We start from the raw sequence: 26,652 nt of genomic DNA on the forward strand, positions 1-26,652 counted from the left end.
AAACGTGAGCGGGATTGGACACGTCGGGCAATGGTGTTAACATGGAAAAGGGGAGAACCTTAACAGCATCACTGGCTCCGGCGCAAGGCCCTTCCGACTCAGGAGCGCATTTCTGCGGAACAAAAAGCAACCGAGGACACAGAATCAATAAAGGTTTACCTCGACACCCACCAAAACAAACATCCGACACCGCAAAGACAGAACAGCAAGAATCAACAGCTACAAAAACCTTTGCCCGAGGTCACATGAAGGACAATCCAGACAAATGCAAGAAGCTTAGGGAAGGAAACAAAAACACAAAAACTGCTAGCATCGTCCCAAAGAGACGAAATGGTTTTATTATACTTATATCTATAAGCTCCTTCTTGTTGAAAAGGTAGGGGGAAAAAATGGAATTATACCAGAGCTTACTCATTATTTTAAAGTTTAAATGTTAAGACTTTTAAAGTCTATTCGACAGTTTGATTTTAATCAGACCAAAAAAAAAAAAAAAAAAAATCCTGGCCTGAACCCCTAATTCCTAAATGAATATAGTATTAATAAGATGATGCCTTTGTTTTTTGCTGGCTTGTTTAAAAATCAGCTTTAATTGGCAAAATTATAATTGTCTCAGACGGTTATTAACATAAAAATGTTGTCATTTCAGAAATGGTTATTAACATCCCAAACTGTGCGACAGATTAGCAAAAGGGATATTATAAATTAGGATGGATGTCAGTTATGGCTCCAAGTGTGTTCTCTTAGAATTTAGCTCCTCCATTTGAAAACTGAAATGGACCCAGTTTATCATTTGAGATGCACATTGCTAGCCTCTGCAGGCATCTTCTTTGGGGGGACTAGATTTACTCCAGTTAAGTACAGGACCTAAATGTTCAATAAATGCCTGAAGACGGAAATACATTAGTAAATAACTTCCTATGCTATAGTATTGATAATCAGGGTAGAAACTTTCTTACAAAGGAGTCTGTTTTTAAAGATTAAAATTTTCCTTATTTTTTTTTAAAAGGCTACTTTACATAAAGCCTAGCCAACTTTTTGACATTCGGGTAGCACTAATGCCTTGTGCTCTAACTTTAAAAATTCAGCTAGAGATAGTAGCCCTACTTATTCAAGAAAGTATCTCGATGCTGAATGAAGAGCACTGCACCCCTGAACCCTCTGGGCAGAAACAGGCCTTGCTGTGAAGTTGCCAAGACACTAACTGGGCTGGAGCTGTTTCCTATAACGGATAACACGACCTCATGTTTATGTGCTCCAGCAACATGGACAACCATGAGCAAAAGGTCCTGAAAGGGCACCTATCAACATATACTCATACACTGTGTTTGATCTGCCCTGTTATTCTTTTTTTTTTTTTTGCAGTATGCGGGCCTCTCACTGCTGTGGCCTCTCCCACTGCGGAGCACAGGCTCCAGACGCGCAGGCTTAGCGGCCATGGCTCACGGGCCCAGCCGCTCCGCGACATGTGAGATCTTCCCGGACCGGGGCACGAACCTGTGTCCCCTGCATCGGCAGGCGGACTCTCAACCATTGTGCCACCAGGGAAGCCCCATGATCTGCCCTGTTATTCTTAAAGGCATGGTAAGGGCATGTTTTCATTGCTCAAAATTAATACCATGTAAATCACGTTACTGACAGGCCAAGAGAGCCATCCTTCCAAGTTTATTGAAAGCCCAGAGGTTTCAGATGTTAAACTGAAAATCTCTAAATCTATTTTGGTAAATGGATAACATTTAACTGTACCTACTTATAAACTTCTTTATAAATAAAGATATCCAGTGATCAGAACATTTCTAAAGGAGACATTTCATTATCATTATTTTTATTACTTAACCTCAAATGGCCAGATGGGTTCTGCCCAAGTTCAGGGAATCACTTAGGGGTCATTCCAAAAAAATGAAAATAATTATTTCATTGACTATGGCAAGCACTTCAAATTTTCCATATAAGCAGGATTTTAAAAATAATAAACCATCAGAAGATGTTTAAAAGACATTTAGGCTTTGAAAACTTTTCTGCAAAAAATACTTAGCTTCTACTTGGTTGAAGGTTTCCCTCCACATAACAACTCAGACTCTGGGCCTTAGTGGTTTAAATGATTCTCTGAATTTAGGCAGATTGGGGTGGAGGGAAAGGAAACAAGAGAAACATCCAATCAGTATCTTTTCCTCGAGTCCAAATTCTGTCATTATTTCTTGAATGTTTCTCCCAGGAAGAGTTAATTGCACCAGTGAAAGAACTGGAGGAAGGGGTTCCTTAATACTCAAAAAATAAAAATCACTCTTATACGTGGCTTTTAAAAACAGGGGAAACAAAGTAAAATGCACCTCAGGCAACTGTGAGAAGGGCGAGGAAGAAAGCTTTTCAGAAGGCGCACTAGAGTTCACAACAGTGCCCTCTGCTGTCCAAGTGGTGGCTGAGGTGAAGGAGGCTTTCACGCTATCAGAAAAGCCCTTTTCACTAAACAAAATTGATGTTATCTCCTCTTCTAGGCTCTAGAGAGGTCAGAAAAGGAAGAGCAAAGAGTTAACAATAAGTCAGAACAGACAGCAGTGATCTATTGAAAGGAAAGGTTATGCAAGGAAGAATCACAGAGCAGCATAAACTGAAAGAAAGGCAAGGATTCTAAAAGATTCTGCAGCAGGCGTCTGTGGCCACTGGCCTGAATGACAGCTTTCCACCCTGCTTGAGAATCGTTCGTTGATAGCTCTAACCTACAGAAACAAGCTAAAACTCTTTAGTGTCTCACTGAAACTTTATCACAAGCTGAGCATGACCAACCCACTCATCCGTCAAACGCTGCTCTGTATATTCTCGAGGGAGCTTCTCGGCGCGGGCCTTTCTGCATAGAACAGCCTCTTCGGTGGCCCCTGCACTTGCTACACTTGTTTCTGTGTTAGAGCTTGGGTGTCCCTAACCCCTTGCCTCCAATGCCCTTCCCCAGGCACTCTGGGCCTTACCAATCTTGTCATCTCTGAGGTCCACTTAATATTCCACGTTTTGTGTATGGCCTTCACTAACCATTTCAGCTCCTACGACCTCTCCCCTGCCCCATACCACTCTGTCTGCACGGAAAGCGCTTTGACGGTAACCCACTGAAATTCCCTCAGACATGCTAAATATGCCATGGAATGAAGAAACAGTATCTTTTTTTTTTTTTTCAACAAGAAACAGGTAAAGAAAAAAAAACTCTAAACAGGAAGACAAACTCAGAGGGGGAAACTCTGAGCAATGTGAAAATCATCTATCCCTGAAAGGCTATTAAGGCGAATTTAATCTTCGTATTTCTGGCCCTTAAATGACAGTCCTTAATCTGCCTGAGGGCACAACAGGTAAGCTGGGGACTATCCCAGCTACCTAGAATGCCAATGGTTAAGAGTCACCATGAAGCTCCCCCTCACGTCAGATGTGTGCCAGAATACTTCCTAATAAAACCCACTGCTCAGAGATCTTAAAGATAGATAAATGAATGAATAACTGAATGGCATTCTGGGATGCCCCTTGGGACAGTGCACTAACTGGGGTGAAGGGAAGGTACGACCAGATGAGGAAGGCGAGGTGCGTAAGCACAGTACTCAGGAGAGAAAATAAGCTTCTGGACAATTTCAGCTTAATTACAATCTCCAATAATTACATCATCCCTAGGGTCTGGTGGGTGGAGATGGTGTCCTAGCCGGTCAGAGATCACTGGAGAGTTAAAATAAGTGCCATGCATCTAATTATTCAATAAAATATCTCCAAAATTACCTTAAAAGTCCAGTGTATGTAATCTCTACTAGACTCAGGAGTTTCTATATAAAATATAAACTCATATTTTATACAAGTTCAAGTGTGTCATAATTCTCACAATACATAAGAGGATATACAATAGTTATTTGCCTATTAAAGACTAAATGATTTGGTTTCCAATTTTCTGCTCTACTCTCAAAATTATTCATAATGTACTGAAACCATTTTGAAAGTTTGATGTATTGATTTCTAAACAAGAAACTATTACTGTTCTTTTTTTTAATCTATAAAACACATATTACAGACATTTGGAAAACTTGGTCAAATTATACTCTTATGCATAATTTTTTATTTTACATTTTTTTAAGGACTGCAATTTAAAGATAATCAGGACACCCTGAAAAATCAAGTAGCAAAATGAAGATGTAACAAAGACAGAAATTTAAAAGATATTCTGTTAAAAGTCAAAACACTCCAGCAGACTTAACTTTCAACTAATAGCAATGATGTGTTATTTGGCACAGGGCGGATACAGTGTAAGTGGTCAAAAAATGTTTGTTGGGTGAATGGATGATTGCAGTTACAACAGTCCATATGTGTGTTAAGTACATACGTACGTATTTTCCTGCATGTGCTGGAGAGGAAAAGAATAAGAAAAAAGCAGTAACTTCAAGCGTAGATAAACTGTTTAGGAGCTTAACAGTGGATAAATTCCAGATTTAAATTTCACATAACATCATTTTAATGTTAACTTCTACAATAACGAATGGATGGTTTTCATTGTACATGGTTTATATTGTACACTCCCCTAAACGATGACATCCAGAAAAAATGATCATTTTAAACACTGTCACCAAAATCCCAAAGTTTCCTACTGCAAGGACATCACTTTAAATTGATCAAATGATGTCATCTGACTCGCTTCTAGGAGGATAGATTTTCAAAACTATGTAATATTTCAAAGCATATGATATTAAAGTCGTCATTTTACACGCAGAGTCTGATTGGCTTTGGATTTCAAGCTAACCTTTAAAGTATATAAAGATGTCACTTGGTTTAGCTTTATGACGTTATGTTTCTCATTTGCAGTGTTCCAGAAATATTTCATCTCAACCAGATCTCAGATTCTCTTAGCGCAAGGCTTCATCTTCCACTTAATCTGCCTCCCCCACCATCCCACTGTATGTTCTGATGAGTAATACTCTCTACCAACTAACAAAATCAGACTTGGTGGAAGGGAAACACTTCCTCCTTATTCCAATCTGTGCTCTCGTTCCCATCCCCTATAATCCGTTCCTCAACCAGCACCAGAGGGGTCTTTGTCATAGACGTGGGATTATAGCACTACTCAGCTTAAAGCTCTCCAATAGTTTCCCATCACTCCTATAATGTAACTCCAAATTGTTAATATGTTCTTGAAGATCCTGCCAAGATCTGGAGTCTGACCTCTATGACTTTTCTCAGACCTTGTCATTTGGCCTTTCAGTCCTTTAAATTAATTCCTGTCTTGGGGCTGCATCTGCTCTTCCTTACACATGGAAAAAACTTCACACGTCCACCTCCTTCTCATCACTAAGGCCTCAACTCAAATGCTATCTCTTCCCAAGCCTTCCCAATCACCTTCTAACTCGACAAGTATTTCATCTCCTTAACACTTCTTAGCGCTCCAAATTTTCTAGTTACTAATTTGCATGTCTGCTATCTCCTCCACTAGACTCTAAGCATTCTAGTCCCAACAAACAATAAGCTGACCAGCTGGCTAAGCAAAATCACTAGAAATAGAATAACAATGTAAAAGCAACGGAAAGCTAACTTCCCTAGTAATGCCAGATAGTTCATATACGCAGGAGCACAGAGAGATCCGAGGGGCTGCTTGCATACACCAAAATCTTTTAGCCCGTTGCAAATCTCAAAAAATAAAAATTCAAAAGGTTTCCAAATGCAATTAGTAGAACAGTAACCTAAATCACACGTAATTCTTTACTCTAACACCACCACAGTGTGCGTGGTACAAACAGTGCATTTTCGTGTGAAATCATGGTTTCCCAACTGCCAGCCACATCCATCAAAATAAGGGGCCATTTATCACCTACATCGGTTGAGATGTCTGCATTTCAAATTGTGGATTCTCAAATAAAGTACTTTTGCAATATGGTGCTTCTCATCTAATGATCCTATGTTTCTATTTTACTTTTTAAGCACTCAAAAGTTTATTTTAAAAAATTTAGGTTGATACACAAGGAAAAAGGAGTATCTTATGGCTGTGGACAGAAATAAAGGAAGAGGGGAAAAAGCAAGAGTAGATCCAAGGATGCAAGGTGAACACCTTGTCTGCCTCCTGGGCTGATTTCTCTTCAACTGTCCATGCGGCCGCCATCTGATGCTTCTCCGTCATGGATAAAATATCCTTGAAAAGATGGTCTCCTTTGCTCTATTGTTTTAAACAGTAGACATGATCAACAAATAAGACAAGTACAATTACATCTATAGCAACACAGACATAAAACGACTGTGTGGGTCAGCGGAACAAACCAGATGAAGCGGCACATAAAGAGAGGACACAATCCCAGCACGTCATCAGACACTGTTTCCCCAGAAAAGACAACGCTCTAGAGTTGATTCTGAAATACGGACATTAATATCTTCAGAAAAGCTGAAAATAAGAATTAAAGTTGTATACAACTTCAGAAGACCCTGCTATGGTGTTTTAAATCTTAATATTGTCAAAAGCTTTTTCAGTTTTTAGCAATCACTTTTGCTCATCTGCTTTAAAGAGCTGTTTTCCTTTCACTGTCACAAACTTAGAAATTTAAAGTAACCAACAGCTTTGCTTTTTAAGAAAAGGTGAATAAAAATAGCCTAAGAATATATAAATCAAACGCCTACAATTTGGTAACATTCAAGTCAGACTAGATAATGAATTTAAGGAGAAGAGAGGGGTGAAAGGAAAAGAGGAAAGAGGAAATTGTAGGGTGACACCTGAACACACTTTTTAAAACTGCATATTAAATATAGTATGATCACTATCTCCCTCAAGTAAAATAAACGAGCCCATGAAGTTCTTGGTTGACAACAGGAGAGATTTTGGAGCATCAAAAAGAACAGATATAGATGAGAATGAAGAAATATTTTGAGAACATATTCTAAAGGCAATGCTTATAGTGGTGGCGGAGAGAAATAAACCATGGAAAGAAAAAGAATGAGTTTGGAGAGATGTTATGGATGAAAATGTCCTTGAAGTACTAATCTACATTTCATTACTAAGAAGTTTCAGTATTAAGTTGTATAATTAACATTTTACAAGTTTTCAACAGGGCTCATCAGTCTTTAAAGCTAAATTTAGCTCTTTATCTTCACAGTAATTACCTTAAACCATTCTAAATATGGTCTACATTCCTACATCCCTTTAATCACTAATTCTTTAATTATTAAACAAACTCTCTTATTTCAGAAGTCAATAATTAACTTACTAAATACAATATACATCAGTTTCTAGGTCGCCCTATGTAATAATTCATCACTACCAATTTACTTGAGTAAAATAGTGAAACTATTCTAAAGGTATTTCGAAACCCATACAATTTACCCAAGAACTACATCAATAAGTATTACACATTATTAATAAATATTTAGTATTTTAAAAATTATTAGCAGTTACATTTTTTTAAAAAAAGGGAACATTTTGTAACGTCTTGAGAATCAACATAATAGATTAGCAACCTAAGTTTTACTGAACAGCTGGATTGAGACATACAGCCAACAAATAGCTAGTGACATACCCCTTGTGTCTGTAGGGACAGAGGTGTGATACGTCGTTTTTCCCATTCATTAGGGCGTGGTTCAGGTGTGGATTCCATAAAATTGCGCTTGAGTTCACTAATGCTAGCCTGGTGTTTCAGTATTTCTTCCTGGGCCTTATCCAGGTCCTAGCAATATGTAACGTAATAAAGGGGAAAAAATCCAAAAGGAAAAAAACACAAAAAACAAAAAAAAAACCCAATAGGATAAAAATAAAAAATGAAACCAAAAAATAAGACAAAGTAAACTTATGATTAAAAAAACATAGTAAAGCAAGAAAAATGCCAAGTCTCAAAAGCCATATCATCACCTAGGAATATGAGTTTGTCCAAATTTAAAAATAAAACCAATGTGCATTTTTTTTTATGATTCCTGTCTTAAAGGGTTCTGACTTCTTCTCTGTTTAGAATTGTTTAAGAAATCAGTAGAAGGAGGCTATGGAACTAATACTCAACATGGCCAATAACCCTTCTTTCTAATAGTTGGATTTGAAATGCAGCCCATGACTTTGTTCCTGCAAATTTACCTTTCTGATTAGGGTTACTACTAGAGTTGCACTCTGTAATATAATGAAGCAAGTGAAAATAGAGAAAGGTGGACTCAGAGCCCATTTGGCCTGACAGGAATCCAGTTCAGGATCATCCCAAAAAAGGGGGGTAGGGGGACCAACGGTTGGCTTTTTTCAGGAAATTCAGCAATGGTTTTTTTTTTTTTTTTTTTTTTTCCCAGCAATGGTTTTTAATCCTTATGGAATAAACGGAACAGCTTCCAGAGGCTGCTTCTGTTTGGCCTTTCTCTAAAATAAATGAACGTCGTATTGGTTTCACGTACTTGCCAAGCACAAAAGCCACCCACATACCAAACAGTCCTTATAAAAAGATGCGAGGAAAACTACCAGGTCAATTTTCACTGAAATAGGCCCTGACAAATGTCACTTGTGGGATTTTTTAGATTGGCCCTGAGAAATGATATTTGTGGAAATAAAAGGCAGTATTCAGAAAACAGTTTTAACTGAATTTTAAATGTTTTCTTGTATTTCAAAAATCATGGGGCCACCTGCGGATTATAGCTTTCAATCCCACTACTCCCAGAGAAACAGGTCATGCATCTGATTAAATTAGATATTCCATATGCATGCACAAGCATAGTAGCTCATCTATGAGCTGCTATCGCCATTTGCAAAATCTCATGAAAATCTAAAAATCTTTGCATGGCATGGAAAAATGACTGTGGCTTGAGATCAGGCACATTTCTTGCACTTGTTCAAAGCAATGTTATGTATTACACTTCAGAGCATTTTAGTAAGTTATGCAAAAATACATTTCCAACAGTTATCAAAGCTGCTGAAAGCAACCGAACAGATTAGTCAAATTACTGAGGATTGCAGTTCTCCACGGAATACACTGCCATGTACTACCCAAAAAGAAGGGGGAAAAAGAAACAAAAAACCGTTCTCGTGTGACACGGGGAATACAATACATTTTACATTCCTAATTGGGTGGCTAGGTTTTTTTTTCCTCCTCTTTTCTTTCTTACTTTCTTTCATTTATTCTTTCTTTTTAATCAAAACAAACCCATTAATTAGCATACTCCCAAATGGAAGATTTTAAGTGGACCACATTCCTAATTGCATGGATTTTGGCACTCTCTCGCACCACCAAAAAAAAAAAAAAAATTGTGGACACAGGGCCAAATGACTTAATGCCAGATCAACAAATATTTGTTCTGGTGAACGTGCATTAAGGATGGGATCATGTTACTTCAGACTCTAAACCCTGGAGATAACCCATTAGGAGAAAATAGGTTTACTTGCAGAACTTCAAGATTAATGAATAAAAAGTTTATTCATTTGATTACACAGAATTTTTTTTTTCCCAGTTGTCACTTTGAGAACTTATAGTAGATATATTCCTACCTAAGCCACTTTAGAAGAACAAAGCTGGACTGGTAACATGCACTCCCAAGGTGAACTTCCCCCATGCATTTCGTGCACTGTGCTTGAAAGGTGCCAGCCAGCCTGTGCGTGACCCCCCGTTCACAGCAGCCTGGCAGCCATTAGGACAGAGTTGTTTTCTTAAATTATACAAACCTCCAACATTAAATTGCTATGTCTGACATAAATATTATCCCCTTCTACTCTCAAGGAATTTTTCTGTGAAATTAAATCACACACAGGGGGGGAAAAGGCAAATAAACATAAGTGTATCAATCAGCAAGCACCAGAAATGACTCAGAGTTGGATAGTCTAAGACATTAAAATAAAAGAGGAATAAAAATCTTAAGAACCTAAAGCCACAGCGAGCAAAACTCACAAATAAACCCTAAAAGTGCTCCACCCCCCGCACAAATGATAATGGCAGGCAGCAGCTACCAGGTATGTAACTCTGGGGGGGAGATATCCACCTCCTCCAGTTGTGTCTCCTCCTCTTCCGTCTTCGCCTGGAAGTCACCCAGCAAGCAGCCGGAGAGAAGGGGAGTATTAGTGGAAATGCTACCATCAGTGCAAAGAAGCTGTATTGAACTTAAATGGTGAACCAGCATTACCAACCTTTACTGTCTGGCCCTCAGAAGATGCAGACTATTAAGCCACTTTGGTCTTTCTTCACCTACAGTGTTGCACAAATGATGGAAATGGTCTTTTGCAAAGGTGGAATGGAGAATGGAAGCTTCACTCTTTCTCAGTCCCTAGATTATGCGCTGCTTTTTAATATGTTTTGACTCAGGAATGAAAACATGAGAGTGTAAAGATGGCATAATTCAATCTGTTCTAACTTGAAACATCTAAATCAACTAGTGGTGAGGGCAAAGTGTCATGATGTAAATTTTGGCTTTCACTTTCTATCAGGGACAAATGTTCACCCTATTATTTAGTTTTTTAACACAGATTTCTTTCCTTGGGGGGAAACTGGTTTATTTTGCTACTTTCATATAAAATGGTGGGTAGTTAAAAACACTCTTATATTTTATAGCCACTTTTCTTTCATAAAATTCTTTAAGCAAGAATACTTTTTCATAGTTGGACAGTTATCTAATGACCCGAAGAATTAACCTGTACATTTCAAACTAACATAAATACTGATGACTACTGACTCATGGAAGGGAATAGCATAAAAGAAAAATATTGGTTCGGATACCAAAGGAAAAGAGTTTAACCTTTACATGTTCATTTATAGCAGGATTATACATATTCTTTTTCTCCTTTACTGTAATAGACAGTGTCAAATCTGAGAGTTCAAAAGTGCTTTTATTTTTCTTAAACTATTCAAGCATTTTTGAGAGGTAAGCAGGGAACTCAGAGTATCTTTTGATCAGCAGGGAAAAATTAGACACACCCACTCAACAATTTGCTAGGAATCATCTTCCAATTCCTTGGTCAGCACTTAATTCTCGAAAATGTCGATCTGGCATTCTTCAGGTAACCTTCAGGAATCGTGGATTCTCCCACTATGCCTAATTATCTTCACATTTTCCTTTAGATTTGCTCTAAATTTTGTGACTTATTTTACGTATTAATAGTAACCACAGGATATGGGACACTAAGTCCCCAGACCACATTTAGCAAAACAAATCAAAAAGTACTACACATGTAAGCACTGCTTAGTACTGCAGAGGTAGCCCTATATTGGGGCAAAAATCCTCGGATCAAACCAGACACCTAACTTTAAATAAAAGAACACTAAGAGGTCCAGTCCAACCTTAGTACTACAGAGTCTAAATTTTCAAAATACTATGGTTCATTTTTCATACATATCTGTTAGAGAAAAGATAACAGAATAGTATCTTCCTTACAGAATACATGACGGTGACTCTTATATGATTTTGAGTTAAAAAAAGAAAACAAACTATCTGAACTTCATCTGGGCTCCAAAAGCTACAATAATAGGGAGACAAGGAGTTTCTGAGATTAGACCTATGCATGTCAGGAGTAAAGGTCACAGATGCATCCTCAAAAATGCAAGAACAAGCTTGGCTTTCTACTAAAGAAATAATAGCACTAAGGAATTCTACTAATACATATCGATTACAGTTATGTCCAGTGCATCCTAAGTTCTGTATCAAAATAAAGTTTCCATCCTAAAGGAACAGCATTAACATTTATCTGCAAAATGGACAGACCCAAAACAGATTATTAAGGGCAACATAGGTCCCCCTCTCCTTGTTTTTATGGCCTAGTACGGTTCAGGTATTTATAAAATAATCCTACAACTTTGCTCTTAACTTAGAATGTGTGGACCTAGTCAATTAATATCAGTGGAGGGGAAGTGTTTAATTACACTTATTTCTCATGTACTAAAAGGATGTGTGTGAAAGTGTAGAGATCATACTAATTTGAGGTTAACCAGTGATGGAATTTATGCACATGTTCACACTCTACATTACGAAGGGTATAAGATGAAGTGGAGTGTGGTTGACCGCACAGATTTAAAGCTCATGTAGGAGAGCCAGCAACTGCTTCCTCTTCCTCCGTTTTGTCATTCAAGTCACAGTCATAAGAAACAGTCAAGGAAGCAGCTTTTGCCTCCAGATAGTAGAGGGATAGAGCCAGAGGAAGGGAAAAGGTGAGAGAAAAAGGCACTGACTGAGACGCAGAGAGAAGGAGTCCAAAAATGAGGATGAGGGAGGGAAGGAACAAAGGGGAGGTGATGGGAACACGGTGCTGGATGTCGGTGGGGAGGAAGGAGACCCAGGCCTTGGGGAGGCTGGGGAAGGCAAGGTACCCACCACCATCGAGCAGTGAGGGGAAGCGAGGTGGAAAGCGTCTGCAGAAACTGAAGAAGCGCCCAAACTCTGAACCCTTGTGCTCAGCCTCTTTTAGAGGCTTCTCGTGGGCGGGAGGACAGTCAGTCTCAGGAGGGGCTTCAAGAGGATCCAAGCCAGAATCACAAGCCCCCCGCTCTGATGTTTCGCCCGGGGAAGGGAGCTCTAAGCTGTCTAGTGTGATCTGATCGGCCTCCCCAAAGGGGTCTCCCTCCCAAATGTCTGAAAGCAAGTCCATTTCAGGGGCTGGCAATACGTGTGGGGAAAGAGATGAAGCACAGCGGATGAGTGGTGAAGGTGGGCACGTGGAAATAAGCTATTCTCAAAGCAAACCCATGGTTGAATGTGAAATTACACAGCGGATACATTCAAAGGAGAACCGAAAGCAAGAGAGAGAAAGAGGAGAGAAGAAGTGCGTTGTTAGTGAAAATGTTTACTCAGAAGGACTGTATTAACACAGTGTCATTAGAAACTGAATTAAATGATCCATTTATAAAACAGGAAAACTGGACTACTTTTATCACATACAACTTATAGGTAATAGGCTGATTTAATTATTAATTTTCAACTGGTTGCAAACGGATCCTATGCAACTCAAATAGCATTATTACTTTTGAACCTGGTCGCTGACAAACCCTGAACGCATTAGTGAAAAGGCCAGTCGTTTACCAAAAGCAGGCAGAATTTCCCTTGGAATTTAAAAGAACTTTTCTTTTGTATCACATTATCTAGGCAGAATGGAACACAGACTTTCTGAGATTCTCAGCTCTCCTATTTCTGATGTAAGTAGCCACTCCTGGGTGTCTTGGTAGCATAATCATAACCTATCCTGACAACTTTTCAGTTACTGATAGATACCTTGTTTGCTGTGATTCCTGTTATTCTAAACTAATTTTTAATCAAATCCTTTGTGGAATATAATATTCACAAATTTTTTAACAAAGGAATGAAGAGGATCTAATGGCACGTGCTACCAGAAGCATCTGTCCTTGTAGCATAACACAGGGCCCCCAGGGTGCCTGAGCCCTCCTCTCTGCTGGGTTTGGGGGCTGTCAGTGCAGGAAATCCTGAGACACTGGCAGTTACCTCATCTAGCAAGTTCTTTATAAATTCATGTTGCACATCTTTAAATTTTTCAAAGTTAAAATTTTGAAAACATTATAAATCCACAGGATGATTTCATTTCTTTTTCATGTTTACTTCCAATGTTACCCATTCAAAAGTTGCTTTGTGCAGACATGGAAAAGAGATCTGAAGAACTCAAAGCCACTTCAAATCAACTTCTAAGTGACTATACTTGCCCAAGGTAATATAAAATAACCCCGGCAAGTTTGAAAACACAATATAGATTACTTCTCTGTTCACTATGGTATACACACCAAAGAAGACTGAAAGCAACACACCATCTTCTCACTCAGTATTCAAAAAACAATTACTTAAAACTTTCTTCTTCATCAGTGGTAGATTATTAATGAAAAATCGTATTTTTCATAAAGACCACCTTTCTTCTTTTAAAAAATTCAAGTCAATACTACAATAAAATAATCAAGACATAGGCTACACATTAAAATTTACTTGAAACAAACCAAATATGAATTTCAAATCATCACAGCTTTTATAATTGGGGGCTTAATTAAATAGGATGATTATAAGGATGGACAAGAGATCAATAAATTACTTGCTTGTATTAAGGTAATTTACGCTGAAATATTTTGCTTTGAACACCAACCAGAAGAAGGTTAGAGACTCAGTCCAAACCGGCAAGAGCATACACATACTTGAAAAGTGGGAAATTTTATCAACACAGAACATACAATGGCTGATTTTAAGATAAGTGAGTTCTGAAACAACAAATGCAATAGACAGCCTCTTGTCTAAATACACATTTAAAGCCACGTATTCAACTAATTAACCATACCTTTCCTTCAGTGAGTTGCACGTGTGGGGTTTTAGCTGGGCTTCTAATGTCCCTGCTGCCATCACCATCTTGTACCACATAAGGGCTCACAGCTCCAGGGCCACGTGCTGAAACCTCCCCAGCAGGGCCAGGAAAATCCTTCGTAAGACTTCGGTCCACACCACCAATCAGAGCTAGTTGAGAATGATCACACAGATTGCTTTAGGACACTTAAGCGATAAAATTTGATGAACGCCCTGCCTTCCCAGATAAACAGGCACCTTATAGACAATTAACAGAAATGGGAACACTGTTTGATCATGAAAATAATGTATCAAATAAACACGTTTAAACTTTTAATAAACTCTGTAAGTATTCTGAATTGTAACCCAATAAATTAGACAGAGCTCTCAAGTCACAGATTTTTGAAGGATAAGACACTGATCATAGAATTGGCCAGTAGAAGGAGCTCTAAGACCAGAGGAAACACCAGAGTCAGCGTACTATGTCAGAATTACAAGGTGAGCAGTATTTTAATTCTCTGGAGTCTCTTTAATCTTACCTGAACTTATTTCTGAATCTACCTATTGCAACAAATAATTACCTAGTTATTAAAATGATTTGCTTCAATAAGTTTTCAGAATTCCTCCATAAAGGAACCTTTAATTAGAACACCAGTCGAAACTGCAACAAGACAGTAAGAGTAGATTTTAGAGAATCAAGTTCTATGTTTATGTTAATATTCTTCATTTTTTCTAACCTCTCTCCTGAATGCCTCAACCTGACCTACAGTAAGTCTAATACATAGAAACCCTCTGCCTTAGCAAATCTGGCCTTATGTGTTCCCTTCATCTATCCTACAGATGTGCAGGAACATATATCGTGTTGACATTTCTGTCATATGGTAGATCAATCCAAGACGGCTTCAAATCTCAACAAGGCAAAGTGAGTAGCAACCCGCAAAAGCCTCTGTCCATCTGTAGTTTCTTCCCCAAAGAAGAAACCATTGAGGTCATTTCACCAGCATAAAACGTTCTTTCCGGACACAGTGTGGCTTGCTCTGGCCCCATGCCCCTAGGGAAGCCCACTGTTTAACTTTAGGCTGCAAGCTCTTGGAGGGCAGAGACTGTGTGTGACCCACCATACTGAACTTGGGCAACACCTAGACCTCTAATCCATGTGTTACTAGAAGCCTCTTAATCCACACCCCTCACCTGCCCTGTCCAAAACTTCCTTCTTCTCAGTCTTGACTTTTTGCCAAATACACTCTCATGCTTGCACCCAGTTACTCAAGTCAGATACCCTGAAGTCTCTTCCTTTACCCCTCAACAACCAGCAAGTCCAATAGAGCCCTTGGATGTATTTCTAAATGTGGCCGCTTGCTTCCATCTCTACTTTACCACCCGGGTCCCTTTTAAGGCTTTCACGGCTCTTAACACTCATACTTTGGAAAGCCCACAACAAATCATATCAAACATTAAAATGAAGTCACATCATACATTAAATATAATTATTTTCTAGGCTTTTAACTTTTAAAAAGACTTTAACAATTTTTCCTTGGAAAGTATATGAGTAACTCTTTAACCTATGATTATGGTTTCTAAGCGCCCATCATGCATACTCAGAGATTTACTGCAAAATGAGAAACTCTGACCTAGAAATGGCTTCAAATGTAATGATATCAAAATTTTAATGAATATCCAATTTAAAGTTACCTAATGAAGTTGGCAAAATATTGACCAATATTTTTATTTTTAACAATAATACTTTTGTTAAACACTTAATGATTTCAGTTTGCAGCTAATAATTTTTGTCAGGTCTTAAACCGTGTAGAACCCTGAGAAGTTTATAAGCCCAAGGCACAGAACCTATGGTGCCAATGACTAATAGGTCTACTACCATTTGAGACAAAACCACCAGGACTCTCACACCAGGAGTATTCCTGACAAGTCGGCCTGAGCTTCCTCTCTCATCCTCTCTAATTGTTCTGGACATGGCATCAAGTGATTTTTGTTTTTTTTAAAGATAGATAGCACTGTACACATATGTGCCTCTATAAGTGTGTACACATGTGTATGTATGTACAACACACACCCTTCAATGGTTTCCTAGAATAAAAACCACGTTCGGCACCAAGAGAATGTGACCTGCAAGGCCCTGTGTGACCTGCTCCCAGCCTACCTCTCCCTATCACTAGTCAGTTCTGACTGCACTTGCCTTCTTTCTGCTCCTAGAATGTATCAAGCTGTCCCTAAACTTTTGATCTTCAGACCTGCTACTCCTGCCACAGAATGCTTTATCTCCTGTTCTATTCACGGCTGCTTCCTTCTCATCCTTCAAGTCTCAACTGAAATGGTTCTTCCTCAGATATGCCTTCCTTCCCTGATGACCCAATCTGTAATGCCCGATTATACTTTCCACTTCCAGGAAATCATCAGTTCCCCTGCTCTCACATGCATCTGGGGTGTTAATGCTCTCAATGACTGATTTGCCTCCTTTCTGGCTTGAATAGCAATCTTGGAATCTCACTGTTCTAAAATAGCTATCCTAGATTAATTTTTATTTTGACATTTGATCTTTAGATATCACATTGATTTTTACTTTCTACATAATCACTAAAAGACTTAACTTGTCAAATCTTAAAGTGAAGAATATTTATGTATTTAAATAGCCTGTTTAAAAACAGGAGAAAGAAAACATAACACATATCAACAACAACAACAAAAGGTATATGGATGGTGTGGTGGGGAAAATAGAGCTCAGTACCAGGTTACAGCCTAGCTTTGCTCTGGGGGAATAAAAGAACATAAGCTCTATCCAAATAGTTCCCTGTCTGGTCATGTATTGGCATGAAAAGCCTCCTATTTCTCACAACAACACAATAATCCTTTTGAATGGCTGGCCCATCTGATGAATTACAGTGTCCAAAACACAAAAGGAAAAATAATGGATTACTGTGCCATGTTTGTTGCTTTTACTTGTGAAAATCATTGTTTTCAGATATGGACCCACTATAACCCTCTGCGCTAACTGTGCATACAAGATGGTGGGCTTCCTTGAGCACAGTTTATATACCTCAAAGAAAAAGCAGTAGTTTACTGCTCTTTTTAAGCCCTAAAATTCGCAACATGAGAGTTATAAAAACCTCATAGTTTAAAACAAAGGCTAAAAAGGACAGTGTTCCAGAAAGAGGAATGATTTCTCTCAGGCATTAAATGACACTGATCACATTTATTCAGCACTTGTATAAATTCTCTGTGACAAGGGGCAAGACTTGTGAAATATTTATATAACCGGGCACATTTTTTGGATTTACTTGGAAAAAGTACTCAGTTGTTGATGAGCTAAAAGATACTCTGACAACTATCACGCAGTACTAATTCACTAAATTTAAATCACTGCATTTGGGAACGTGGACATTTATTTGAACCACAATTTATGATTCTGTTGCACATTTTTTTCTGTGGTCTCATAAAACTATATGAAAGATTCTCCAGAAGCAAGATTCAATAACTATATGTACCAAAATGCCCACCAACAAAACTTGGGAAGTATCTGTGTGTCTGGCTGGATCTGTTTTCTAAGTTTATTCCAGGAAAAATAGATCAAGGCCAAGGAGTGTCAATTCTTCACTACTGAGAGAAGATTTTTATCTATTAGCATATCCAGTCTGTTCAGTTCAGCTGATTATTTGAAACATAAGTTGTTCAAGTTCGTATTTCAGAAAGATATCAGTAATAACAATCAAAACCAGGTTTTTGCTGATAAACAGTAGTAAAATAGAAAATTTCCAATTTAGCATTACTACTTTTGTGTGTATGTTTTGAGATTCATCAGCCAAAAAATGTTGGAGAACTACTTCTGGTAGAAAGGTATCCATACCAATTACTTGCTATTAGGTAGAAAGAAAAAAAAATTTTAAAGCATTCTAATATAAAATTAACCTCAGCTCTTTTATAGGAAATCTGCTATTAACCCAAAATTAGACAGGTAATAAGATATATATATAAAATGAAGGGAAGCAACATCAATTTATTTCCATGTGTAATTTATTTAAAAACTACATATATGTAGCTAAATGAGAATTCTAATAGAAAAAAGTTATACATGTCTCCCCTTGGATGTAAGAACAGATGAACACACTATATTTCCTTTTTGTTAAGCACTGTATTTAAACTAATCCTTGGAAGCTGTGAATGGTTTCCGGTATGCTAGAATGTCTGTTAAGCTTTAGCAAGGGTTTTTAAATTCAAAAATGTGATGATGCAATGGATGTTTTACGTTCCTTTGAATAAAAGTTCTATATATGCTATCACACCAAAACCCCTTGGAATTACATGTTTGCCATTACTTAACAAGTTCAAGAAATTAAGTCACATAACATATATCACGATTAAGTCAGACCAGTAAAAACATCTGTCCAACATCTCATCGACAAGAACTCAACTGATATTTGTGTGTATTTACAGTGCCAAGAAAATTTACGTTCAGAATGACAACTTCAAAACACTATAAAATTATTTTCTTATGAGTGTAAGTAACAGTATTTTATTTACTCAGGAAAAAAGAATGGTTCTCCCTCTAGGGTATTTCTGGGGATCTTATTAATAAGTAGATCAACATTTTCTGATCCCACTGGATTAGAGAAAGATTAATGGAATCCAGAATCCTAATAAGTGTGTTTACCTCCATCTAGGCTCCTGGAGACCCGCTTACTAGAAGTGCGTTCAAAGTGCGGTGCCGGCCTATCAATGAGGGTGCTGGCCTGGCGGGTCTGCGCTTGGGTACGGCCACTGTAGCGGAACTTGGACCCCAAGGTCAGGAACTTGGCCTTTGGTGGCTGCTCTGGAGACACGAGCCTGTGGTGGAAAAAGGGAACAAAATTAGACTTTATGGATTTTTTTTTAACTTTGAAACTATATATTTTAATATCTCTTTTCATTAAGTATGATTATTTGGTCCAAAAAATGTTGCCTAAACTTCCTAATAAAAATCAACATTATTTATAAACCCTCCTATATACAGAGCTTTATGACAATGATAAGATGAATAAATCCTCATTCACATATTCATGAATAATGTTTTCCTCAACCAGAGCAAAAACGCAGCTGTTTTCAGTGTATATCAAAGGTTATTTATTTGTATTAACTTAAATCATTTATATAAACACATATGTCTGAATTCTTGCTCCAAGCCAGAAGTGCCAAGCAGCAATCCATTGCCATTAGTAATTCTTAATATTTATGTCTATTTCTCTGGGAAAGAACGTCTAACTCAGGAATCTGTCCCATCAAGTGACGCTGTCCCATGAAGAACACCGCACAGTGGATCTGTAGGGATGACGAACACCCTTTCTTGCCAGCACAATTCTCCTGCTTAAACCCCAGGTCCGTAACGAATGAAGTACAACTCCTGATGGCAAGTACTTCCAGACTTATGTGAAAGCACGGTTTCAGTAAGTGAGCCAATCTTGTCTGGTATACAACTGAACTTATCTTGCCTTCACTGCCTGATGAAGAGCTGGCAAAACATCTTAACAAAAAAGATAATCCCAGAGCTCTTAGAGAATGTATTAAATAAGAAGACTGCAGTTGACAATTCCAGAATATGGAGAACTCCACCAAAATTTTTCCTATCATTATCCAAAGAGTGGTTTCTTAAAGAGTTCTTTACCGTTCCGAGTATTACTAGCATTTCTGCTCAACTTTTAGAAACCTTCTGCTTAACGAGCAATGAAAAGAGATTCAAGTCAAGGTAAAGCTACATGGTAATACAAGAGGTGCTCCCCCATCAGTTCAGGATTCTCCATCATATCAACCCAGGAAAACAACGTGTTAGAATGAGACTGATGTAAAAAGAACTAATACGCTCTTGGCTTTAGTCTTGTCATAGAGGCTAGCAGAAGTGTTCCTTGAAAACTTCCATTTTCTGCCAATAGATTTTCAAAGGAGACAGAGATGATGTTGCTGAGAAAGCATAATCTGAAGACGTCAGTGCCTCAAACTGTACTTTGGAAAAAGCTCTATATTCTTAAATTAGAAAGCCGGAATACTAGACATTTAGACCAGAAATTAACTCTCGTCTGTGCTCTGTAATCTCTTTCTCTAACAGTGAATGAACCTGGGACGCTGAAAGATTAAATGTCTCGGCACACTCATAACGAGCACCAGGGGCAGGGTGAGAAATGTGGTCATTTACCATGCACTGTCTCCTGATGGACTGAATATGGTGGGTTTCCCTACCTTGCAATCCAGCTAGCTATGGTCTAAGAATGCCGTGTAAGAAAGCAATGATGTATAGAAAAAAGGGTCATTGGCAAGCTTATCAGTGCAGTAATTAAGAAATGCTCATTCTCCTTGAAAAACAAGTTGGCTAAATCACATTTATTTTATCATGCATTCATGAAGCATGCCCTGTAGGTACTGGGAGATCAACAAGTGGACAAAAAGAGACATTTCTAAAAAATATCTCACAGGAGAAACATGCATCATGACCCAAAAGGAAATACCCCCTCCTCCACAAAATTTTAAAAACTAAACAAAAGACAACAAGTGCTGGCGAGAATGTGGAGAAACTGAGACCCCTGCATACTATTGGTGGGAATACAAAATGGTACAGAAGCTATGTGAGACAGTAAGGAGGCTCCTCAAAAAATTCAAAATAGAACCACCACATGAGCCATCAGTTCCACATCTGGGTTTTTTTCCAAAAGATCTGAAATCAGGATCTCAAAGAGATATTAGCATTCCCATGTTCATTATACCACGAGTCACAATAACTAAGATATGGAAACAACCTCACCATCCATCTACAAATGAATGGATAAAGGAAATACAGGATATACATACAATGGAATACTATTCAGCCTTTAAAAAAGAAGGATATTCTGCAGTATGTAACAGAATGGACCTGTTACATTCTGGAATGTAACATCCTTGAGATGGAATGGCCCATCTCAAGGAGAGACCTTGAGAACATTACGCTAAGTGAAACAAGCCAGACACAGAAAGCCAAGTACTACATAATTCTACCTATATGATGTATCCAAAAGAGTCAAAATTCACAGAATCAATGACTGGAATGGTGGTTACCAGGGGCTGGAGGGAGGGTACGACGGGGAGTTGTTAATCACCAGGCAAAAAATTTCAATTAAATAAGATAAATAAGCTCTAGAAAGCTGCTATACAACACTGTACCTACAGTCAATAATAATATATTACACATTTAAAATTTGTTAAGTGATCTTGCCACAATAAAATAAAATTATTTAAAAGAAAAAAAAAAAGACTAGAGGCAAACAGGAGAGCGAGACTGGGTTATCTGCTACCCTTCTGCAGGTACACTTCAGTTGACTATATCTCAACCAAAGGCCACATCTTCCCAGAATGAGCAGCTCCATATGAGGATTTTCTCTTACTTCCAGTTTAAAAAATATATAAATCCAAGAAGTGCAAGGAAAATATTTTAAAGGCAGATTTAAGTCATAATGCAAAAGAGGGAAAATCATTAACTAGAGGATTTTTATTCTGTTTATGTCAAACTGAGATAAAGTGCTTTCTTGCCCAACTGGCACTGGTGACCACATACACAAAGTATTAGATTACAGATTAATTTTCTGATCACAAAGAAATCCCTAAGCAATTAAGCTACAATTAAACAGAAACTAGTACCAAAACAAAAAAGTGTTGACCACAAACATTTATGAGTTCTCTCTAAAAGAATCTTTTTGGTGATTTAAGTCAATGGTAATACGACTCCTCTGAAATGAGTATATTAGAGCAGTTTTGAAAATAAATAGCACACTATGCTACAAAACTAAGAATAATGATGATAATGATAAACATTATTTCATACCAGAAATGGTTCTAAGTTTGTTTCACGTGAGCTATATCATTTAGTTTTCAAAACAACCCTGTAATATAGGCACTATTATCATTACCACCATCACACAAATGATGAAAGGGAGAGACTCACAAAGGTTGAGTAACTTACCTACAATCACACATCTAGTATGTGGAGGGGCAGCATTAGACCTTAAGAGTGCAAAGCAAAAACTTTAAAGATGAAGGGTCTAGATATCACAGCTATCTAGACTGCAGTAATAGGAAACTGAGGAAACAGAGAAAAGGAAGATCAGCAAACCACACTTTGCTAAGAAAAGCAATGTTAGTAAGTATGCCCCTGAATAAAAGTATGAAAGGAGACAGGACAAAAGCTATAGGAGGCTAAAAGGTCTAAGGAGATCTTCTGGGTTTTTTTGGTTTTTCAGGGAGCAGGACATGGACATGTTTATTGGCCAAAGAACGCATCGAAGCCACCCACTGGGGGCACATGATTTACAAAGCACAATCCTACGTGAGGCATGAAACAAGGGATCAAGGTAGAGGAATAAAAGTTCTATATATGCTCTTTCTTGAAACAGGAGAGGAAGAAAAGAATGAATGAAGGGAGAGGGAAACGATGCTAAATTATAGACAAAAAGAGAAAAGGAGAAGATGCATGAAACCAAGAATGCTCACGACCCACAGCATCTACTATCACCTTCCAATGAAGGGCATCTGAGCAGAGGGGCCAGGGTGCCCTGGGGCTCAAGAAGACCAGGAATACTTGTGATGGTGGCACTAGGATCCAGCTGACGTGGGAAATGATCTCTCTGTAACTGCACCAACCCAAAGCGCTGTGTGAGTGTGTCTGTCTGGATAGTTATGCTATTGAAAGCAACACGTCGTAGCACAGGTATAGAAATGGTGAGGTCGGGACACAGGACTCATCCAGGACCAGAAGAGTGGAGGCTGATGTGCAAAAAGGGACAGGGACTTAGCAGGGAGAACACTCCTAACACAGTAGCAAAGGGACAGAGCACAGGGCTCAGGGTTGGTCTGGCTGGGAAAGAAGTAAGACAGGAGGGAGCTGATAAGAGCAACTAAGTGAAGCCTAAGGTGAGTGACAGTGAAAGAGCGGCAGCTGGGGTGGGAGGGTATGCTGGTAAAGGGCAACTAGAGTGAGGGACCACTGCAGAGGCAGAGCAGTTCTGAGCCAGGACTAGCACGGCATGGTGACAGAAACAGATACACGAACAGGGAGAGCAAAGAACCATAAAGCAGTTGTAGCTGCGTCTGCCACGCTATCCACTGCCCCCTCCTAGGATCTAGAGGGTACCAAGATCTGTTTTCATGAATCCCAAGCTGTTTTCTCAAAATTACCTGTAGAAAGTATGATGTTCCACGCACACTTTCCATAACCTTTTCGCTGCCCGATGGTTTGGCAGTTTAAAGCCAATGGTGCTCTCAAACTGTTCCAGCTAGAATAAATCCATAAAACAAATTAGCATATCTCCTAAGAGCTGATTAGAAGCTACTGAAAAACATGGATTATTCAGATATTTCACTAAGAAGTAATTGTTCTTCTTGAAAAAGGGCAAATATCAACTACTGACATAAATCAGCTATCCCTCAATGTCCACTAATTCATTTTACCACCTTCCTATCGATCTTGACCACTTAGCTGATGCAAAGATAAAAGAAAAATGAGCCCCCCCCAGATGTGGCAGGCACTGACTACTTTTCCTTTTCTGTGAAATTGTGGCTGTTGCTTGTTTTGTTTTGTTTTGTTTTATCAACAGGAATACATATATGCAAGTTTATCATCAAAAACCCTCTTTTTTTTTTTTTTACCATGGAGGAATAAATAATAGTTCATTTTCTTAACATTCAATGGAAAAGAATTCTGGTAGTTCGTGGCCATAAAGGAGAACACTGACAAAGCCCGATTAGATATGCCAAGGGCTACGTGACTCTGCTTACCTCTGCTGGCCTAACTTTTATGTAGAAGTTACTGCGCTTATAGGAGATTTTCAGGATTTTCGGCCAAGCAAAACGATTGATTCTCAGTCTGTCTTTGTAGATGAGAAGCCCATTAGCACACACGCCCAGCTTGATGTCCACGCCTTCTGAGTCCTGCCAACCATAAGCCATTTGACCATGGTTAGAGCTGTGAAAGTTATATAGGTAGGGAAGTCAATGATGCCCCTCAAACCATGATCAGGAACGCCAATTTAACAGGTCTGTATTTCAACTGCAGTGATCGTACACAAGTTAATAGAAACAGTAGGACATACAACACATCTTAAACCTAGATATTCCTCTTGAGGGGTCAGATTTGAGATATGGCAACATGACTACAGGACACAACATTCTTCAAAAGGCCTAACTAATATGTCCTCGAGCTCGGCTGTAAGAGCTAAAAGGGAGGAAAGGAAATAGACCTCAATTTAGACATCCTGAAGATACAGGAGATAAAACATGTTTCCTAGAGGCTATTCCAGCCCCTGGGGACAGTCTGTCGGCTTACCCTAAGGTGCAGTCAGCCATTTTACTGTAGGCAAATTTATCTCAGAGGATTATGCTAGCTAACAGCTGTTAAGTAACATCTATATGCTGGAGAACACCAACTCCTCATAGAAAATTTCTCTTCTAGGCTGACGGTGTTGAAATCTTTGAATTCTTCCAAGCAGTTTTTCAATAACACTAACTGCTGACATCCCGTTCTCATTGCAACATTCCTTTGGCTGGCATATTTCAAACAGACTACAGACTATTCTTGAACTTATTGTTTTCTTTCCTCGGCGTTTTAATTTGGAAAAGATGACAATCTAGAATAATCGCCAGCCTGAAAGATTTTTTTTAAAAATCAAATACATTTACAGACAAAAGTAAAAATCTGCCTCCTCACGTTTCAAGTAGTGGTTGAAGATCTAATATGTACAATATTCAAATATCTTTAAGAGAAGAACTAGATCTCATTCAAGATATGGAAAATTGAAGATTATTATTCAGGGATATTCACATTTTTAGAAATCATTAACAACATGGAACAAATTCTCACAAAATATGCTGAAACAAACCCCACATAGTCTAGGTTCGAGTCAATAAAACTAAAACATTTCAACTGCCTTGTTACTGAGAACCATTTAACGCAATTTATTTCAGTTTTTTAAAAATAGAAATACAGTACTAGGTAACTGATGCCAATGGCATTCACTGCTGTGATATGTGAACAACTCATATACAAATAAAATTACATTAGACCGGGGCTTCCCTGGTGGCGCAGTGGTTGAGAGTCCGCCTGCCGATGCAGGGGACACGGGTTCGTGCCCCGGTCCGGGAGGATCCCACATGCTGCGGAGCGGCTGGGCCCGTGAGCCATGGCCGCTGGGCCTGCGCGTCCGGAGCCTGTGCTCCGCAACGGGAGAGGCTACAGCAGTGAGAGGCCCGCGTACCGCAAAAAAAAAAAAAAAAATTACATTAGACCATCTGAGCAGGTTTAAAAATCTCATCTACAAAGGTGCTTTATTCACCCATATCCTGACAGCCACAGTTCTCTCTAGGAACAGAGTAAAAAGCCAGAGTGAACCAGGCACAGGTGCCTAAGCAATTTGGCACCAGACACAAATGACGTGTTTGCCCAAAATATCACTGGCCAGGGACACAGGGAGCAGGCCGGAAGATTACCCAAGACAGCATGTTCTCAGCACAAATAAGGAGGCAACCCTCATTTGAAACATTAAACAAAGCTATCTCTAGTGTGAGGCAATCTTTCAACAGGACATTGAACCTATTTTATCTGACTGAAAAATAAACACAATCTGGATCCAAGCAAATCAACTGAGGTTCGATTGTTCCACATATTGTTTTACAATTATCTGTATTTGTGTGAATAGAAATTACAGATTAAGGGAAAGAAGTTAAAGGGAAAAAAAGCATGCCTTAGTTCTCCATATTTGACTTCTGCCATTCAGCAACAAAGTCAGAAAAATAAACTAATAAAAAAGGAGCATCTTGGGCTTCCCTGGTGGCGCAGTGGTTGAGAGTCCGTCTGCCGATGCAGGGGACACGGGTTTGTGCCCCGGTCCGGGAGGATCCCACATGCCGCGGAGCGGCTGGGCCCGTGAGCCATGGCCGCTGAGCCTGTGCGTCCGGAGCCTGTGCTCCGCAACAGGAGAGGCCACAGCAGTGAGAGGCCCGCGTACCGCAAAAAAAAAAAAAAAAAAGGTGGGGGGGGCATCTTCTCCACCTTGCTCACTGCCTTAGGAAGCTACCCCATCTGGACATCAACAGGATCCCGCTCCCACTGACTTCAGCCAATGGAAAGTTCTTGAAGAAGATCAGAGACAGGGAGGAGGGCAAGGAGGTCAGGGTTTTTAATACCCAGACTCCTTCCTTGTGTGGTCACATCACGGTGGCTATCTCCTGGACCATCGCAGCTCCTCTCAAGACAGCCCTCTCCACACAGATCGCCCCCCCTGGGTTCTGGCAACTACTCTTTGCCTCACCCCCCGCCCCCCCACCCAGAGGGGTTAGGAGAGCTGCTGTTACCAGCTCATGGGCATCATTCTATTCTTGTGGTTTCCTTCTATCTTTGTCAAGAGCCCTTTTAGTCAACACCCTCACCTTGTCCTAACATAAGTGTGC

General features: G+C 39.0%; 1 protein-coding gene across 37 annotated transcripts in view; it reads right to left on the reverse strand.

Annotated features, from left to right (window-relative positions):
* The window catches only part of EPB41L2 (erythrocyte membrane protein band 4.1 like 2), a 319,453-nt gene that overhangs the window by 86,895 nt on the left and 205,906 nt on the right, over window positions 1–26,652 (reverse strand). For 15 of the 37 annotated variants that reach the window (XM_030853462.3, XM_060283720.1, XM_030853455.2 and 12 more), the window contains 10 exons: window positions 23,986–24,138; window positions 23,386–23,483; window positions 18,869–19,041; window positions 14,204–14,376; window positions 9,931–9,966; window positions 9,617–9,679; window positions 7,509–7,655; window positions 6,056–6,160; window positions 2,328–2,495; window positions 59–112 (listed from right to left, as the gene is read on the reverse strand). In XM_030853462.3, coding sequence (XP_030709322.1) covers window positions 59–112; window positions 2,328–2,495; window positions 6,056–6,160; window positions 7,509–7,655; window positions 9,617–9,679; window positions 9,931–9,966; window positions 14,204–14,376; window positions 18,869–19,041; window positions 23,386–23,483; window positions 23,986–24,138 — 1,170 coding nt within the window. Of the gene's footprint in view, window positions 1–58; window positions 113–2,327; window positions 2,496–6,055; window positions 6,161–7,508; window positions 7,656–9,616; window positions 9,680–9,898; window positions 9,967–10,075; window positions 12,602–14,203; window positions 14,377–18,868; window positions 19,042–23,385; window positions 23,484–23,985; window positions 24,139–26,652 lie in introns of those variants that run through there. The other 22 variants (XM_030853473.2, XM_030853472.2, XM_030853471.2 and 19 more) reach the window with 17 other exon arrangements.

Source organism: Globicephala melas, chromosome 14, assembly GCF_963455315.2.
Source record: "Globicephala melas chromosome 14, mGloMel1.2, whole genome shotgun sequence".
NCBI lineage: Eukaryota > Metazoa > Chordata > Mammalia > Artiodactyla > Delphinidae > Globicephala > Globicephala melas.